The sequence below is a fragment of the Herpailurus yagouaroundi genome, unplaced genomic scaffold, assembly GCF_014898765.1.
Source record: "Herpailurus yagouaroundi ecotype Mexico unplaced genomic scaffold, PumYag 163, whole genome shotgun sequence".
In the NCBI taxonomy this organism is placed as follows: Eukaryota; Metazoa; Chordata; class Mammalia; order Carnivora; family Felidae; genus Herpailurus; species Herpailurus yagouaroundi.
The window spans coordinates 33,787,880-33,805,886 of NW_024412404.1; the positions used below are offsets into that span (position 1 = coordinate 33,787,880).

General features: G+C 56.9%; 2 protein-coding genes across 3 annotated transcripts; both read left to right on the forward strand.

Annotated features, from left to right (window-relative positions):
* Positions 1–1,114: 1,114 nt before the first annotated feature.
* Positions 1,115–10,098, forward strand: CYP26C1 (cytochrome P450 family 26 subfamily C member 1). The gene is made up of 6 exons (XM_040485879.1): positions 1,115–1,894; positions 2,449–2,673; positions 3,154–3,429; positions 4,696–4,851; positions 6,756–7,085; positions 9,036–10,098. Exons 1-6 carry the CDS (start codon positions 1,691–1,693, stop codon positions 9,411–9,413), a joined length of 1,569 nt encoding a protein of 522 aa, XP_040341813.1. The 5' UTR covers positions 1,115–1,690; the 3' UTR covers positions 9,414–10,098.
* On the forward strand, positions 6,986–17,778 carry CYP26A1 (cytochrome P450 family 26 subfamily A member 1). 2 transcript variants are annotated; one of them, XM_040485878.1, is made up of 8 exons: positions 6,986–7,085; positions 13,745–14,405; positions 14,588–14,812; positions 15,046–15,336; positions 15,440–15,610; positions 16,116–16,250; positions 16,837–16,989; positions 17,244–17,778. In XM_040485878.1, exons 2-8 carry the CDS (start codon positions 14,217–14,219, stop codon positions 17,583–17,585), a joined length of 1,506 nt encoding a protein of 501 aa, XP_040341812.1. In that variant the 5' UTR covers positions 6,986–7,085; positions 13,745–14,216; the 3' UTR covers positions 17,586–17,778. The 2 variants fall into 2 exon arrangements, with proteins under 2 accessions (XP_040341812.1, XP_040341811.1); XM_040485877.1 differs by lacking the exon at positions 6,986–7,085 and having other exon boundaries at positions 13,655–14,405.
* Positions 17,779–18,007: the final 229 nt, after the last annotated feature.

Here is an 18,007-nt window from a genome sequence, read left to right on the forward strand (position 1 = left end):
TTGCTATTGCATCTATTCAGAGCTTCCTGATTTAAAATAACTGCTTCCTTCAGAAAGACTGTTGTTATTCCCTAGTTATTGGAATGGGGAGTGTCACCAAAACAAAGATACAAGTATTTATTGACCGCCTCAATCCTAAAGTACTGCACATTTAAAAAAAACAAAAACAAAACAAAAAACCTACATGGAGAACATGGTAATTCTTCAGGCACAATAAAATCTGGAAATTAGAAGAGAGCGGTGAACAGCTAGCTCTTTTTGAAGACTGTGGAATGTGGCTGCCCCTCGCGCGCCTTACCCAGCCCTGCAGGGCATTCGGGATGTCTCTCTCTGGCTTTCTTTGAGGCGTCCCCGGATCCGGAGAGACGCCGCCTTAGGACTGCTTGGAGTAGACCACCGTGGGTCCATGGCGGTGATGGTGTGGGGTTCCCTTTCTTCTATAATACATACAACATCCGGCCCCCTTCCCGCCAACCCGCGGGTGGCACTGTAGGGACCGGCACGAACCCTGGGGCATTTGGAGCCCTCGGACGGACCCACACAAAACGGAGAAGCAACCAGGTAGACTGACTGGGGTCGAGCGGGGTGGCCTCCGGAGTGGGAAGGAACGGGGAAATCGGCCCTTGAGACCCGTAGGGCGCCCGGAGATCTCTACCTCTGGTGGGACTAGGGTGTCTCAGTGAAGCTCTGGGCAGCAGTGACACACACGACCATGTTTTGAAGGGGTCCCGAAGTGGTAGGTCAGAAACCGGGGCGGTGTGGGGATATCCGGGAATCTCGACCCCGGCTACCCCTTGTAGGTGCTTGCAATGCGAGGCATCTAAGACCCCGGTTTCCCTGGGAATTGAAACAGAGCAAAGGGGATAACCCTTTAACCTTGGAGTTGTCGGAAGGGGAAGGGGCACCTGCAACCCCGAGGGTGGGGATGCCACAGAGCCCGCGTTAGCCGAGAGCGCGGGGTTCGCCCACCCGCGGGGCTGCGGCGTACAGCCGGGCACTTCTGGCGCGAAATCGCAGGCCCCGCCCGAGGATCGGCGCGGGGCGCGGCCCCCAGCCCAGCCCGAGCGCCGCGGCGGCTGCCACTCCTTACTCCTCGTCCCTGGGTGAGCGTGCCGCTGCCCACCGCCTCCAATCACTACTCTGCTCGGAGGGCTTTAAATATGCATGGGCACGTCACGTTGTATGAGTCGGGACCGGTCCGTAGGGAGGGAGCCAATATCTATATAAATGTGGCCAGGGTGGGCCGGGAAGAGAGGGAGGTGGGGCGGGGGTCTACAGCCCCGGTGACCGCAGCCCAAGTTGGCGACACCGGTGAGTTGCTCCTCTCTCGGCTCTCCCTCGCTGCTTCTATCAAAGGAGCGCTGACCCGGGGAGGAGGTGGGAGGTGCCGCGGGTGCCGGGCGCCCCCCGGTCCCCAGGCAGCCGGCACCCCAGAGAGGACCTGGCATTTGGGCCCAGAAGGCGTCGGACTAGAGGAAGGCACGTTCCCTAAGGGCGTGTGGTCACTGCCGCCTTCTACTACCAGTCTGCTTCTGGAGCGAAGTCCCTGTCCGAGGTTTTAAATCTTGGTTTTGGTCCCCAAGCCCCAGGCCCTTTCCGGACCGAACAGGTGAGCGCTGCGTGCTACCAGCGCCCCAGCTCTCGCGCCCCCAGTGCTCCGAGCCGCCTGGCCGCCCCCCGCAGGCTCGCCATGTTCCCCTGGGGGCTGAGCTGCCTGTCAGTGCTGGGGGCAGCGGGCACCGCTCTCCTGTGCGCCGGCCTGCTGCTCAGCCTGGCCCAACACCTCTGGACGCTCCGCTGGACGCTGAGCCGGGACCGGGCCTCCGCCCTGCCCCTGCCCAAGGGTTCCATGGGCTGGCCCTTCTTCGGCGAAACGCTGCACTGGTTAGTTCAGGTGAGTGGCTCACACCCCATCGTGCTCTCACCCCGACATGACCCCTTCCTCCCTGACTCCCACGGGACCCTCCTCGCTCTCAGTGTGCTCCCAGGGTTCGTAGCCGGTCTCGTCCTATTGCCCAGGGCCCCAGAGAGCATACACAGCCCTCGCCTTTGTCCAGCTGCTCCCTCGAAGGGACCGTATGTCACCGGGGTTCTCCCCAGCGCTACTTAAACACGACACGACACGACGCCAGGGTGAACAGAGGGGTTCTAAGAAGCATTCGCTCTATACCCTGCAAGCACATAATCAGGAAGCCCGGGCGCTCTCAGCCATGAGCCCTCGGGCTCTCACATCCCCATTCTGAGCCTCAGTCTCTTCCTCGCCCCAACGGGAACAGGAGAATCTACATTTCAATGGGGTAGTCGCGAGGCCCATTTGAGACTCGGTTTTGTAGAGACTCCACGCGCCGGCCTGGAGCAGGGAGTTGTTACCGAGGGGCGGTTGGGAGGCCTGGGCCAGACCCCCAGCCGAGACCCAGCAGCTCCAGCCTCGCTCCGCCTCGCTTGCAGGGCTCTCGCTTCCACAGCTCCCGCCGGGAGCGCTACGGGACAGTGTTCAAGACGCACCTGCTAGGCAGGCCGGTGATCCGCGTGAGCGGCGCCGAGAACGTGCGCACAATCCTGCTGGGCGAGCACCGCCTGGTGCGCAGCCAGTGGCCGCAGAGCGCGCACATCCTACTGGGCTCGCACACTCTGATCGGCTCAGTCGGTGAGCCGCATCGGCAGCGGCGCAAGGTGAGCCAAAACCTGCGATTCCTGGGCACCTATTGTGGGTCAGGCCAGGGCTAGGTTTCAGGGGCACACTTGGAAGCTGGCAGAGCCCCCTGGCTAACCAGTGGTGGCTTTGGTCCAGTCCCTTACCTTTTGCCGCTTTGGGTTATAAGGCTAGGACTGGGACTTAAGGGACATTTCATCTCCAATCTTCTATGTGTGGATGATACCAGAATGGGTGGGGAAAAGGGACCAGAAAGCCCCCCTTGGAGAGGGACCAGGGACGACTTCCCGGAGGGAGTGGCAGCTGGAACCTGGATGGATGGGAGGGACTGTAAACAGAGATTTAGAGTCTGGGAATGGCGATAGCAAAAGCCAACACATTTAGGTCTGGGCCGCTTAGAAGAAGAGAAGGGGACCGACATTGGCATTCTGGTGCCTCTGGAATCGCGGAGCAGAGGAAGCCGGACCATGGCCAGTGCTGACCCCGCGGGCTTCCCACAGGTCCTGGCTCGAGCGTTTAGCCGTGCGGCGCTGCAGCGGTTCGTGCCCCGCCTGCAGGGGGTGCTACGGCGCGAGGTGCGCTCCTGGTGCGCGGCCCGCCGGCCGGTTGCTGTCTACCAGGCCTCCAAGGCTCTTACCTTTCGCATGGCTGCGCGCATCTTACTGGGGCTACGGCTGGACGAAGCGCAGTGCGCGGAGCTGGCCCGGACCTTTGAGCAGTTTGTAGAGAACCTCTTCTCGCTGCCCCTGGACGTACCCTTCAGCGGCCTGCGCAAGGTACTGCCGCTCTGGCCTCAGACCTTCCTCGTGGGGCTTCCCAGCGTGGGTGTGTCTTCCAGGCGAAGACCAGTCTCTCTGCGCGCCCCACGCGTCGCCTCTCCGGGGGAACCGAGGCTTCGCCCAGGGTGGGGAGGTGGCATGGTGTGGCGGTGGGCGTCGGGGCTGGCCTGTCCTCACTGGCTGTGCGATCCCAGCCTCTCCGGGCCGCGCCTGCCGGGCCCGCGCGCTCGACCCAGCAGTCGCTGGCTTCCTGACTTTGGGTCTCCGTGGTGGGCACCCAGGCCGTCATCCCAGCACGTCTCCAGAGCGGTGCCCCCTGGCCCGGCCTCCAGCGCCTTTGTGGAAGCCCGGATGGCTGCGGAACCGATGGGAGCACTAGCCCCGCACACACTCCCCCGGCCTAGCCCGGGTCGGAGAGGTGTGGGTGCCGGCTTCCGTCGCGGCCCCGGCCCCACTGATTTCTGGATCAGAGAACCGCTGCTTCTTCAGACCTCAGAGCTGTGGGCCAGGCCCAGAGAGCAACCAGGAGGGCCGAATTTGCCTTTTCCTTGTCTGTAAGCTGGGGCTTCTCACTGTCCTGATGCCTTGGTTTTTGTTTCCCCGAATAAAAAGAATGGTTATGTATAAAGGGGCATGCTGTAGGCTGATGGCTTTGAATGCTTTTTCTGATTTAATCCTCTCAGGCTGCAAAGTGTTATTATTCTTATTTTACTGGTGAAGAAACTGAAGCTCAGAGGTTAAGTGACTTACCCAAGATCACACAGCCGGCCAGGAGAGGCAGGATTTGAACCCCATCTCCTATGATCTGAAAACCCAAGTGCTCAGATGCTTTTGCTGTGTTGCTCCCTGAACTGCCTACCTCTTGCCTACCTGCTTACAGAGGCTAATGCTTAGACCCACCTCCAGTAGTGTTCTCTAAGCCAGAGCTCTTTTGGATCCATTAAAGTGTGCCTTCCTGTCTACACTGGTGCCCACTGCCCCTGCCTAGTCTAGTGAAGGCAAAGGGCAATGGACTGATTTCACCCCACCAGGGACAGTATGGAATGTGATCACCAAGAGAGAATTATGTGTAGAGATGGTGGATAAATTCCTGAGCATTTATTGAGCTCCTGCTATGTGCCAGGCATGAAGCTAAGCTGAGAAACTTGACACCTGGATCTCAGTGGACCAGAGCAGCCCAAGGAAGAAGATTTGGGGGTTAGGTGTGCAGGCCTGGCCCCCTCAGACTTCCTGTCCCACCTCCCCTCTCTCCTCACATATCAGGGCATCCGGGCACGAGACCAGTTACATCGGTACCTGGAGGAGGCCATCGTAGAGAAGCTTCACGAAGACAAGGCTGCCGAGCTGAGTGACGCCCTCGACATGATTATCCACAGCACTAGGGAGCTGGGCCATGAGCTCTCAGTGCAGGAGCTGAAGGTAGGTGGTGGGAAGGTTTTACTTCTCCCCCTTTTGCATTCCTAGCAGGTCTCCATACACATGCTACATCCTTTCCTCCCGGCCCCTAACAGAGTCCTGTTTGGCTCCACTTTAAGCCCTGGGAACTCCTTAGGGGGAGGGGAAAGGGGAGACATGGGTTCCAGCCATGGCTTAGCCATACCCACCAGCTCTGTGGCCTTGGGCCAGTCACCATCCCTCTCTGTAGGAGTGTGGAAAGGCACGAATTCTCGGCCCTTACTTACAGGTTCTGGCCACAAACAGACCTGCTCACCCACACCCTTCTCTGTCACTCCATGCCTTTGCTTCTGCAGTCCCCAGTCTATGAAATCCCCTCCACTCCTTTTCTCTACAAACCCTAAGGGCTCAGGGTCAAACTCCATATCTTCCTTGAAGCTCCCTCTTCTTCTGGAAATCAACATTCTCCTTCCCTGAGCCACCTTGTCACCTGGCACTGCTAACCTCTTTGGCCACTGCGTGGTCTCTCCAAGTTTAGAGCCCCTCCCCATGTATGCATAGAGCACAGGCAATGGAAGTAAGGAGAGAAGCTTTGGAATGGCCCCCAGGACCTGCTGGAGAACACAAAAAGGAGTGGAGAGGTTGGGGAGGCAGAGGAAAGTTAGAAATGGGAACACCTCAACCCTTCCAAAAGCAACTACCAGTCTTTCTGAGTTAATTTCCCACTTTGCAAGACCCATGCAGGGTAAGGCTCAGCCTTAGTTTCTTCTCTGAGAATGGAGCTAATAATCTGTCTCCTGACTCCTGGGGTTATGAGAGCTGCAAGAATCCAGGGGGTTAGAAGTAAATGAGTCCTGGGAGAGCCCCTGGATAGGAATAGTTCCTAGCTCTGAAAAGGAGTGTTTGACAGGGTGTGACAACACCCTCCAGGTTCTCAGGAAGAAACCCACTGATCAGGAATCTTCAGTTCTGGTCTGGGCATCAGGGGCAGGCCAGGCAGATTAGGCCTGGCCAGGAAGGACACTGGGACTCCCCATGTTGTCCAGGGCGGGCAGTTAGCCTTGGACCAGGTCATTCATACCACAGATATTATGATATATCTATTTGGTGTCAGGCTCTACACTGGGACTGAGGATATAGCGGTGAGCAAAACACAGCCCCTGGCCTTGAGGTGCGGGAAGGGAGGGGTACACATTCATCCCATGATCAAATAAATAAATGTATAAACACAAACTGTGGGTGCCACTAGGAACGAAGACACCAGGAGCTGGGAGGGCAGAGGGAGGCAGTAAGTGCTGGGGCTTGGAGGATGAAGCCCTCTGTGCTTACTAGTCAGTGCAGACCAAGAAGAGGTTTAATCACTCACTGGACCACTCCACCCAGCTGGAGGAGGAAGCCCTGATGACTCCTTTGCTTGGAGGCTGGCGCCGCTGCTACAGGTGCCTTCCTCTGTCCTCCTCCCATCCCAATTCACTGTCAGGACGCCCAACAGGGATTCAGGCAGCACCACCAGGTGGTTTAGAGCCCTGGACTCCTGAGCCCGGCCGCTGGGACTACCTTGAGCGCCTCTTGGAGCCTCAGTTTCCACTTCTGTAAAACGAGGGCAGTAATTGTGCCTTACAGGGTTGGGATGAGAATCAAAGGAGTAACGCTTAAAGCACTAAGAATAGCACACAGAATAAGTTCCTCGCGTCTCTGGGAGCCCTTCCAAAGTAAGTGGATAGATCCTGGTTTGGGCCGTTGCTATATGTGGCTTTCTCAAGGGGCAGACTTGGGATTCGATCGACTCCGGGCCTGCTTACGGAGCTGCCACTCTGGCTTTTGCTCAACGGTAAATTTGGGCCCTTTGCTCCCCAGCCATAGGGCCGGGAGGCCTTGCGGCCAGGGCCCGCTGCGGGAGACTCAGCGCCGCCCGGGCTGTCTTGCAGGAGACGGCTGTGGAGCTCCTCTTCGCCGCCTTCCTCACCACGGCCAGTGCCAGCACGTCCCTCGTCCTGCTGCTACTGCAGCACCCGGCGGCCGTCGCCAAGATCCGGCAGGAGCTGGCGGCGCAGGGGCTGGGGCGCGCTTGCGGCTGCGCGCCGGGGGCCGCGGGGGGCGGCGCGGGGCCCCGGCCCGACTGCGGCTGCGAGCCTGACCTCAGCCTGGCGGCGCTGGGCCGTCTGCGCTACATCGACTGCGTGGTCAAGGAGGTGCTGCGCCTCCTGCCGCCCGTGTCCGGGGGCTACCGCACTGCGCTACGCACCTTCGAGCTCGACGTAAGTGCGCGCGCCGCCCCGCACCCCGCCGCCTCCTGCCGCGGGGTCGACCGGGCGGGGTCGACCGGGCGGGGTCGGGGGGATTAGGACCGCGAGGTCACCTCTTCCCGCCCCCCCCCCCCCCCCCCCCACCCGGGGCCTCCGATTTCCGCCTACGAAGGGCGCCGAGCCCTGCCCGGTTTACCGGGAAGCACGGTTGAGGGGGCGCGAAGCCTGGCGTCTGGTGAGCGGATAAGACTAGGAACCCCGCCTACTTGAGCTTTCAGCGGCGGTGAGGGTCGGTCAACTCAATCAGAACCGAGTTTCAGAATAAGACATTCTTTTCTCCGCGCAGCACTCCCGTTAGCCAGTGAGTGTGGGTGGGAAACAAGGAGAGCCCCCAACTGTGTCCCGTACCCCACCCTCTGCTGCCTCACAAGCAAGGAACCGGCCATTGTTAGCCAGATCTGGCTCCGTTTGTATTAAGCCCTTGGGCAATTCCCTCTTCGCTCTGGGCCTCAGTTTGCTCTCTGGAAGGAAGTAGTCTTGGTCCCTTCCAGCTCTGACACGTCAGTCAGGTGGTGTCAGGGCTGGGCGGCACAGTGACAGCATCAGAGTGGAGCCCTAAACTTGTGAAACTGAGGATGTTTGCCTGAATGGCTGTCACTGCGGTCCCCCTCGACCCCCAGCTCAGTCGCTGGGCGGCTCCGAGCAGAGATGGGGCACTCCCTTCCCTGACCCTCGCTTTAAACAGCCAAGGAACATCTGTGGCCCATTCCACACCAGGGGTGGAGTGAACCATAGCTACCGGGATTCTGCCCTGGAGGAAATCATCAGGAGAGAAAGGAGGCCAGGGCCTATACTTCATACCAAATGGATGTGAGGAAGATAGAGATCTGTAGTAAGGAATGACACCAAAATGTTTTGGGGGCTGACGTTTGAAATGGAACAGCACACCAGCAGAGAGGGGGACCATTCAGACAAAGTTGGGTGGAATCATGAGGTGTTTAGAAGTGTCTTGGATGCTGCATCTTGGAATTCAGACTTTATTCTACAGTCTCTAAGGGAAACAGAGGAAGAGGAGCACAGGTCCACCAAGGGGAGCAGAGGGAGAGCCATTGTCCAGTTTACAGATGGGAAAACTGAGGCCTAGAGAGGAGAGAGAGAGAGAGAGAGACAATGTTTTTTGGTGATTCCAAGATCTGTCACCTGTTGAGACCCACTGAATAGACATCCTGAAGCTATTCAGGCTAGGGAAGCAGGAGAGTTAGGGGGTTGGAAGACACATCAAAAAGTAGAATAGTTGAAAAAGCTGAAGGTGGATAGAGGAAACATGAAGGCTGCCTTACAACCTTTTAAGGGTGCCTGGGTTTGAGTCCCATGTTCGCTTCCTTAAAGTGTGGCTACCAGACCTGAATATGATTGCACAGCAAGTGGAATGGGGGTGGGAGGGTGTTCGGGTAGAGAGTCAGTTTTCAGTTCAATGCAAAGAAGAGCCTTATAATTGAGCAGATCATAGAGGAATGAGGGTCCCTGTCATTTGTGTTGTTCCCGCCCATGCAGAGAGTGGGTGCAGAACTAGAACTTAGGTCTCTTGATCTAATGTCAGAAGAAAAAAGAAAGACAAACAAAACAAAACACTGAAGCATACATAACAACAGATTACATTTACTGACCATCAATATATATGCCAGACTTATTCTATTCTCACAACAACAAAACGGGCATTTTTGTTCCTGTTTTACCAGTTAAGAAACTGAGGCTCAGAGAGATTGAGTATCCATCCTAAGGTCACACAGCTCACCAGAAAAGGAGCTGAAATTGGAACGCAGAGCGTTCTCCTAGCTTCCGGGTTAGATGAACGTTCCTGCCGATTTTTGGAAGCCTGTTGTTTGCACCCAGGGTGGAGGGTCGGGTCGGGCCTGGGTCCCAGGTGCCTCGTGGTCAGGTGGGTCTCCTCATTCCCCGCAGGGCTACCAGATTCCCAAGGGCTGGAGCGTGATGTATAGCATCCGGGACACGCACGAGACGGCCGCAGTGTACGGCAGTCCGCCTGAGGGCTTCGACCCCGAGCGCTTCGGCGCGGCGGGCGAGGAGTCGCGGGGCGCCTGCGGCCGCTTCCATTACATCCCCTTCGGCGGCGGAGCGCGCAGCTGCCTCGGCCAGGAGCTGGCACAGGCCGTGCTCCAGCTGCTGGCGGTGGAGCTGGTGCGCACGGCGCGCTGGGAACTGGCCACGCCTGCCTTCCCCGCCATGCAGACCGTGCCCATCGTGCACCCGGTGGACGGGCTGCGGCTCTTTTTCCACCCGCTCGCGCCTTCGGCGGCGCGAGATGGGCTACGCCTCTGACCCTCTGCGCTTCGGAACAAGGCTTGGCCAGCGGCAGCGGCGTGCTCTCAGCGCCGCCCATCTGCGGCTTCTTAGGTTTCTTAGTGCCGGGCAGGGCGCTCGCTCACTCGCTCAACAAACGGTCACCGAATGCAGCTCTGTGCCAGACTTTGAGGGCGGAGGAGCGCGAGCCCCCGCCACTGCGCCCACGGAGCCCGGGAGAAGCGCCCAGGCCGGTGGGAAGGTGCTTCCTGGCCTCTGAGCCCTGAGGAAGGAAAGGTCCTGAGCCCAGCCTCTTAAACCTTTACTAGGTTTGCTAACAGGGATGGAGGGAACAGATCTTCACTAGGAGCTGCGGGTCCTCGCCTCCCTGTGCCAAGCCCAGGAGGTTGCATGGATCTTGGGGCCGCGGGGACGATTGTCAGGGGAGGGTTGGACCGTGCCAGAGACCCAGCGAACGCAGCTGGGACCTGCAACCCTTGGGAGGAAGCGCATCTCCGGTCTGGCTTTGGGCTACAGTTAAGACATACCGAGAAGGCGCCCAACGGAAGGCCCTCAGGGAGCGGGCCTCGGCTTGGGGCCCCGCGGCCACTCTGCTGGTCTCAGTCTCAGCAGAAACATGACTGTGGGCTCTCCCAGGGCTCTGAACAGCTCAATATCATTGGATTCTGCTGGTGACTTCTTAAAAGAAAAATTCCTACTTCGAGAACGTGTTTAATCTTTCCACATATACAAGGGAGAACAGGCACATGGAGATGTCTCTAAGGCTGGATTATTTTCATGGGAGGTTGAGACATAATCAGAGAGGTTTGGGATATTTCTAGCGATAACAGAAAGGCCAAGAAGAAAGTTTCCCGGCAGCAGTTGAGCGAGGAGGCTAAGGCTTAGCTGGGCAGCTGCTTCCTGGTGGGAAGGTGATGGAGGTTACCCAGGAAAGACCCACCCCAGAGTATGCCCAGAGCTGTCCTCCTGAGCACATCCCAAGAGCTGGGCTGAGAATTCTCTCTGTAATAGCTGGCTGCAGGGACCTACCGGTTTACTACCGCAACCCCCTCCATGGCATAGGAGAAACAGAAGACTTCCCTGAGGAACTAGCAATGTGCTCCCGGGCTATTTGGCCAGTGGACTGGCCACCCCATCTGGACTCCTCTACCCCATCACTTACTCCTTGCTCGGGCCTCTGGGCCTGTGGCTACCATGTAGGGCTCAGCCCTTTGTCCTTTCATAGTGATCCCTATGGCTTAAGGACTCTGACACAGAGGTTTCCACTGGTGTTTAAATCGAAGCCAAGAGCCTCCAGTGGCACCATTCCCAACAGCCCACTGCAACCTGCCACCCATCTTCAGACAGGCCAGGGCAGCTGGACATGATGGGTGAGCCAGGGAAGTTGCCACCGAGGCCCCAAGCTGACCCCTTAGTGAACCAGAAGGAAGCTAGTGCCCTCCTGACCTTATGCTTAAGGTGGATCCCCGGGCCAGAAGGAAAGGGGGAAGCAGCAGGCGCAGGCAGGGTCAGTAGCTCAAGAGCTCAGCGGGCCCTTCCGAGAGAGCTCGGCTGACACTGCCATAACCCCCATGCAGGGCAATTCATCACCCACTGCTGATCACAGGCCCGGCGCCAGGCCATGGGCTTTGGGAGGCAGTGGAGCCAGCAAAAGTGGCAGAACCGGGGCCTGTCCTCAGGGTGCTCCCTGAGGCTGCAGACAACATCCGGGCTGAGAAGCTCCACCAGGGGGAGGGGGCAGGAGGATCGAGGCTTGGGGTGGATTCTGACTGGGGGGAAGAGAGGAGAAACATAGGAAGGAGGTTCTCCAAAGCCTCCATGGTGTATGTGGTAAGAGACCTGGTTTACCTGCTCTGGGATCTGTACTAACTATAAGCTCCAGTAGGGGCAGCTTCAATTTCCCAGCGATACATCATTTTCAGTAATTTCAGGGAATATCTGAGCTCCTGTTTCAGTAGTTCCAGATTCTCTGAGGAAGGAGCATACTGGTTCTTGCCCTCACGGGCTGCATATGCTTACGAAGGAGGTAGATAATAAATAAACTAGCAAGCGAAAGAGCGAGAGTATGTCACACGGTGGTAAGTGCTGTCAAGAAAATAAAAGCTGGCTGTAATACCTGGTACCTGGGGGCTAGACTCTGCAGGGTGGGAAGGTGGAAGACTTCCGTGAGGAGGTGACATGTGACTTCGGAAGGAACCAGCCAGCGGTGATCTGGGAAAGGTGCTCCCCAAGCAGAGGAAACAGCGAGTGTAACACCCTGAGACAGGAATGGGTGCCCAAGAAGTGGAAAAGGATTGGAGGGTAAAAGGTGAGGAAGGGTGCTGGGAACTGACCTGACTCGCGTCTCACTCTGGGTCCTCACTCCCCTCCTCCAGCAAAAACAAAAACAAAACAAAACAAAACAACCCAAAAAACAAAAACAAAAACAACACACTCTCCACCCCCAACCCTTAGCAACCGGGAGGCTATTTTGTAAACATCTTGGAAATATTTTGTTTTCCCGGAACCAATCCTTATCCCGCCCACCACCACTGAAGAAAGCTTGGCAAGTTTTCTAATCAAAGTTCTTATCGGGTTGATAATTTATTGACCTCTTCCCCCATTCAAGATGTTCTTTAATGATCTTCACTTTCACATTTAATCCTTTCCTGCCTGACAACCCCGCTGGATGCCCCCGCGTGTCTCGACGGGCAGATTTATTAGAACTCTCCCCCTCCCCCGGCAATTTCCAGCACGCAGGCCCCACTCATCTTGTGACCCGGCGCGCGCTGAACTTGGCGAGGTGGCCCTGCAGAGTTCACTCGGATGTCACGGTCCGGGCTGCAGGGGTCACAGGCAGGTCAGGCCAGAGGATTGGGAATGGGCCCCAGGTCACGCCCCCGCTCGCCAGTTTTGCTCACCGGCCCGAGCGCTGTCTAGAAAGGGGCGGGCCCGGGATTTCTGCGAATCACTTCTGGTGCGTCTCGCGCGGTTCGTGCCGGTGCCCAGAAGTTGGCTGGCACCGTTTGCAGTCGCCAAACGGTTAGAGGAAATGACGGTGGGAAAGACCCTTCTCTAGAGCCTCTGAAACACCGAGTAGGGTTATGCGGGAAACGCAGACTGCCAAGCAAGCTCTGTGGCGACTCCGGCTTGGAGCGTTGCGGGACCGTGCAGTCCCTAGGACTCCACATTTTCCAATCCCGCCAGCTTTGGGGACCACCGCGGGAGGGTCACGTATTTAACAGCTCTTACGATCAAAGAGTTTTCCATTTACAAAGGACGCCTTCCGAGGCGTGCGGCGTGCTCCTGCAAAAGCCGGCGTTTAGTTTTAAACAAACGTATTCTGTTTCGTTTTCCGCGCGGCTGGTGAGTCCGGCACTCAAACTGAGGATGCATGTGGCCCCGCCAGGTGTGAAGTGGGGAGCGCACGTGCACTCCGCAGTGTCCGAGCTCCGGGCATCAGGCATCGGCTGCAGGAGCGGCTGATTGCAGCTGGGCAAGGGCCAGACCTGCTTCCGAGGATGGATTCTCTCAACACTCCCATTAGCGGCCGGCAGAGGCCTGGGTTCAGGGCCAAGCACCCCTCTCACCCGGGTGGCTTCGGTGGGTGGGGGCCGTGAGAGCGGAGGAAGGCTCCAGGTCATCCTGGTGACATAATCTAGTGCGTGGAACTGGGGAAAGTATTTGCAACCAGAAGCCCATCTTGAAAACACAACTATCCCGGTGTGTTGTGTAGACGGATTGGGAATTACTGCCTTCATATTAAGGAGAAGGAGACAGGAGCAAGGATTTGTGGTGACTCACTCCAGGTCGTGCAAGTAGAGATGGAGCCGAGCCCCGGAGCACAGACTCCTGGGCTTTCCTTTCTCTATCTCTGTCACCTCATCTTCCCAGGCCTAAGGATCCCCTTCCTCTCCGCCTAGCTGGGGCGATGAGTCCCAGGGCCCTCGGAATCCGGCCGGCTGCTGCCGGTTCTCAGAGCGCTGAGCCCTGGATGAATTGCCCCTGTGGTCTCCCGCTGGGGCGTCAGAGTTGGGGCTCTGACTTGTGCAAGGTTACACCTGGAGTCCTGAGGGATCTGGAGGCTCTCTTGTACCCTTAAGTTGGACCTTTCAAGACTTCATGAGTGCTGACCTCCTTGAGGGGTTTGGGGAGCTGGGATCTATGATCCTCGGATCATGTCTGACCCCCGCCCTGCACGTACACACCACCCCGGCTCTCGCTTAGGTTCTGGCCCTGGGCTTTTCTGCGGGATCTTCGGGAGATTCGGGAGGTCTGCGTTTTGCACTGCGTTCTGGAACTCAGTTTCCCCAGCGTGGGACGTGGCAAGCCAGTCGGTCCCTGAACGCACTTCCCTTTGCTTCCGCCAGCAGGTGGAAGGGAGCCCACGCGGCGCCTGAAAATGAAAAGCCATTGAAGGCAGCTCTGGGACCGCCCGTCGGACCCTGCGCGAGGGATTCCAAAAAGATCACCAGGAAGCCCAGGGCTTGGAGTTCCCGCTCCCCGGAGCCCAAGTCGGCCTCTGCCGCCGTCTCGGAGCCCCGCACACCTTGTAAGGGGGAGGCAGGCTTCTCTCTAGCCTCGCACCCCAGGAGGCGCGTTCCGAGGGAAGCAGCCACCGTGCCGCCTCTGCCTCGGCGTGGAACAAACGGTTAAAGATTTTGGGCAGCGCCTCGCGGGGGGAGGAGCCAGGGGCCCAATCCGCAATTAAAGATGAACTTTGGGTGAACTAATTGACCAAGGTAACGTGGGCAGCAACCTGGGCCGCCTATAAAGCGGGCGCGCGGCGGGGTTCGGAGCGCTGGCGACGGCGGCAGGTGGCGCGGGAGGCCGCGGCGCGCCATGGGGCTCCCGGCGCTGCTGGCCAGTGCGCTCTGCACCTTCGTGCTACCGCTGCTGCTCTTCCTGGCCGCGATCAAGCTCTGGGACCTGTACTGCGTGAGCAGCCGCGACCGCAGCTGCGCGCTCCCTTTGCCCCCCGGAACTATGGGCTTCCCCTTCTTTGGGGAAACACTGCAGATGGTGCTACAGGTAAGGGAGCTTGGGCGGGACAGGACGATTCTCAGGAGCCCGACTGGGCTCAGGGCTTCCAGAAGCCAGGGTAGGCGTCCCTTTGAGGGAGGTGACTATGGCTAGGATCCGGGCTAGCCGGAGGCGCGGCGCTCCCCGGCGCCCCCTCACGCCTGTCTCTCTCCTCCGCCCTCCTCTCCCAGCGAAGGAAGTTCCTGCAGATGAAGCGCAGGAAATACGGCTTCATCTACAAGACGCATCTGTTCGGGCGGCCCACAGTGCGGGTGATGGGCGCCGACAACGTGCGGCGCATCTTGCTCGGGGAGCACCGGTTGGTGTCGGTTCACTGGCCCGCGTCGGTGCGCACCATCCTGGGCTCCGGCTGCCTCTCCAACCTGCACGACTCCTCGCACAAGCAGCGCAAGAAGGTGAGGGCGGCGGTGCCCGGACAGGGAGGGGGACCCTGTCCCCTGGAGGGGTTCTAGCAGATAAATGCCGGGCGAGCGCTAGCTGCACGAGATGTCGGTTGGGACCCGTTCAAGCCCAGTTTAGCTCTATCAGCCGAGAAGTGCCTTGGGTCTGGCAGCGGTGAGGGGGGCTGGAAGGGGATCCCGGAAGACGAGGGGGGCGGTTTTAACACTTTCCCTCTTTTGGAGCTCAGGTGATTATGCGGGCCTTCAGCCGCGAGGCGCTCCAGTACTACGTGCCGGTGATCGCGGAAGAAGTGGGCACTTGCCTGGAGCAGTGGCTGAGCTGCGGCGAGCGCGGCCTCCTGGTCTACCCCCAGGTGAAGCGCCTCATGTTCCGCATCGCCATGCGCATCCTGCTGGGCTGTGAGCCCCGACTGGCGAACGGCGGGGACGCGGAGCAGCAGCTGGTGGAGGCCTTCGAGGAAATGACCCGCAATCTCTTCTCGTTGCCCATCGACGTGCCCTTCAGTGGGCTGTACCGGGTAAAAGAGCTTGTAGCGTGAGGAGCTAGGGGCGCGAGGACGCGGGGACGCGGGGACGCGGGGGCTCGGCGTCAGCTCACTGCGGTGCGCTCTCTGCGCTCAGGGCATGAAGGCGCGCAACCTCATCCACGCGCGCATAGAGGAGAACATTCGCGCCAAGATCTGCGGGCTGCGGGCGGCGGAGGCGGAGGCGGAGGCGGGCGGTGGCTGCAAAGATGCGCTGCAGCTGTTGATCGAGCACTCGTGGGAGAGGGGAGAGAGGCTGGACATGCAGGTGAGTGGCAATTCCAGGAAGAGGCACTGCGGAATTTGGTCCTCTGGCTTTCCAAGGGCGGTATCTGGGGTCCCCAAAGCTGACGCCCAGACTCCACAGTGAGCAGACCGCCCAGACCCCAGGGATGGGACCCAGAAGGTTGAGACACCGGGTCCGGAGAGCTGTGGGAGAGGATGCAGCGGAACAGGGAGCGTGCCCTAGCCCTACCAGGCTTTCCGGGGAACGTTGGAATTTGCAAAATATAAATAAAGAATGTTGGGCGATTTTAATACAACCAAGGCTTTCATTCAAGAATTCCCAGCGTAGTGGGATTTTACTGGCCTCCCTGCTCTAGCTGAACGAAAGGGACTATGCATTATGTTTAAAAATGTAGCCTTGCTTGGCTTTCTATCAGCAAACTTTTAGCTCGGCTCATCTTTCCAGAACCTTCAGTTGGGTTCTAAGTGATTGCTGTGTAAAATTGCATGCAAACTTGTAAAAAACGTTTGAATTATTCCATCCTTAGGCACTAAAGCAATCTTCAACCGAACTCCTCTTTGGAGGACATGAAACCACAGCTAGTGCAGCCACGTCTCTGATTACTTACTTGGGGCTCTACCCCCATGTTCTCCAGAAGGTTCGAGAGGAGCTCAAGAGTAAGGTAGGGGGACATTGGCCTTGAAATTAGCTTGAGAAATTCTGCTGTCCCCTAGCCATCTTGCCAATATGTAAGTGTGCTGACTTCTCTGAGTATTTTGAAAGCGCAGGGCCAAGGGGTGGGTGGGCCGGTGACGAAAGAGAATTAGCTTTGTGAATAAAAAGGAAGGAATTGTGAGCTGTGATCCCACTCAGGCAGGGTTTGATCCTTGTATTCCTACGCGTTCTCCACTTTTTGCAGTGCATTGGAGATTTTCAGTTGGATTCCACTTTCTCGAATTTGTATTTCAAGGGCATGAATGGGGACTCCTAGGTGGTGGTGACAGTGGTGGTGGTGATGGGGGCGGGGGAGAAGCTTGGTGGTTCTAAGTGGGGAGCAGCCTTCTCTTGGAATTGTAAATAGATAGTGGATTTGGGCCAAGGGGTGGAGGCAAATGGTCATTAGCTGCTCACAGTTTCCCCCTCAGGGGGAAAACTCCCAACATGGGGCCCTTTGGGTCTGGCCGCCACTTAAGCCCTGTTTACGTCTGCTGGGCTGATTTTACTGGAGCACAAAATAACCGTTCACCTCTGTATGACTGTTTTGATAGGGTTTACTTTGCAAAAGCAATCAAGACAACAAGTTGGACATGGAAATTTTGGGACAGCTTAAATACATTGGGTGTGTTATTAAAGAGACCCTTCGACTGAATCCCCCAGTTCCAGGAGGGTTTCGGGTCGCTCTTAAGACTTTTGAATTAAATGTAAGTTAATTTGTTGTGGTTTTGAATCTCCCCTTGCTTCCCTGTGCATTGGTTTCAATTTCTTATGCTTCTGATGTCATCATCCTGCCCCCTGTGCGCACGTGTTTCCACCATCAAAATGTCTGTCTGCCCTGTCTCTCTCCACACATCCCTTTTTTTCAACTCATAATTGGTCCGGTTATCAGTGAAAACTTTTTGTTGTTGAAAGTTAGATTCCAGTTTGTCAGCCCTTGGGACTTCATAATCTTTTGCAGGGATACCAGATTCCCAAGGGCTGGAATGTTATCTACAGTATCTGTGATACTCACGATGTGGCAGATATCTTCACCAACAAGGAGGAATTTAATCCTGACCGATTTATGCTGCCTCACCCAGAGGATGCGTCCAGGTTCAGCTTCATTCCATTTGGAGGCGGCCTGAGGAGCTGCGTAGGGAAAGAGTTTGCAAAAATTCTTCTCAAAATATTTACAGTGGAGCTGGCCAGGCATTGTGACTGGCGGCTTCTAAATGGACCTCCTACAATGAAAACTAGTCCCACCGTGTACCCTGTGGATGATCTCCCTGCAAGGTTCACCCGTTTCCAGGGGGAAACCTGATGGGTGTGAATGCCCAGCCTTCAGACTTATTTGAAGTGCACATGAGGTTTTACATAGTGTCATGTTGATTTTATTATATTTAATTTCTAAATGTATATTATAATATTTATGTGTCTCTACTACAGTACCACAGTCTTTAAATATTAAAATAATGAATTTGGATAGTTTCCAAATAAAGTAAAATCTGAAGGTGCTTGTCTTGCATTTAAAATTCCTGTGGGGGGAAAGCTCACTGGTTTTATATTTGTATATTTAGCCAGATTTCTAAGCATCTACCTGCATGGCTTTATTTGTTATCTGCGCATATCTATTTTCTGTGAGGAAGAAACTTTAGCTGCTTTTTCTCTTCACAGTTATCAGAAAAATACAAATGTGAGTGTGATTTAGTCCAACATTTGTAAATGTTTCTATGGTTTAGATTC

Excerpts from the sequence above, each read along its gene's own strand:
- CYP26A1 (XM_040485878.1), top strand. The coding sequence starts at position 14,217 with ATGGGGCTCCCGGCGCTGCTGGCCAGTGCGCTCTGCACCTTCGTGCTA. Across the intron at positions 14,406-14,587 it reads CACTGCAGATGGTGCTACAG|CGAAGGAAGTTCCTGCAGAT; the intron begins GTAAGGGAGCTT and ends CTCCTCTCCCAG. Across the intron at positions 15,337-15,439 it reads CCTTCAGTGGGCTGTACCGG|GGCATGAAGGCGCGCAACCT; the intron begins GTAAAAGAGCTT and ends CTCTGCGCTCAG.
- CYP26C1 (XM_040485879.1), top strand. The coding sequence starts at position 1,691 with ATGTTCCCCTGGGGGCTGAGCTGCCTGTCAGTGCTGGGGGCAGCGGGC. Across the intron at positions 1,895-2,448 it reads CGCTGCACTGGTTAGTTCAG|GGCTCTCGCTTCCACAGCTC; the intron begins GTGAGTGGCTCA and ends CCTCGCTTGCAG. Across the intron at positions 7,086-9,035 it reads TACGCACCTTCGAGCTCGAC|GGCTACCAGATTCCCAAGGG; the intron begins GTAAGTGCGCGC and ends CATTCCCCGCAG.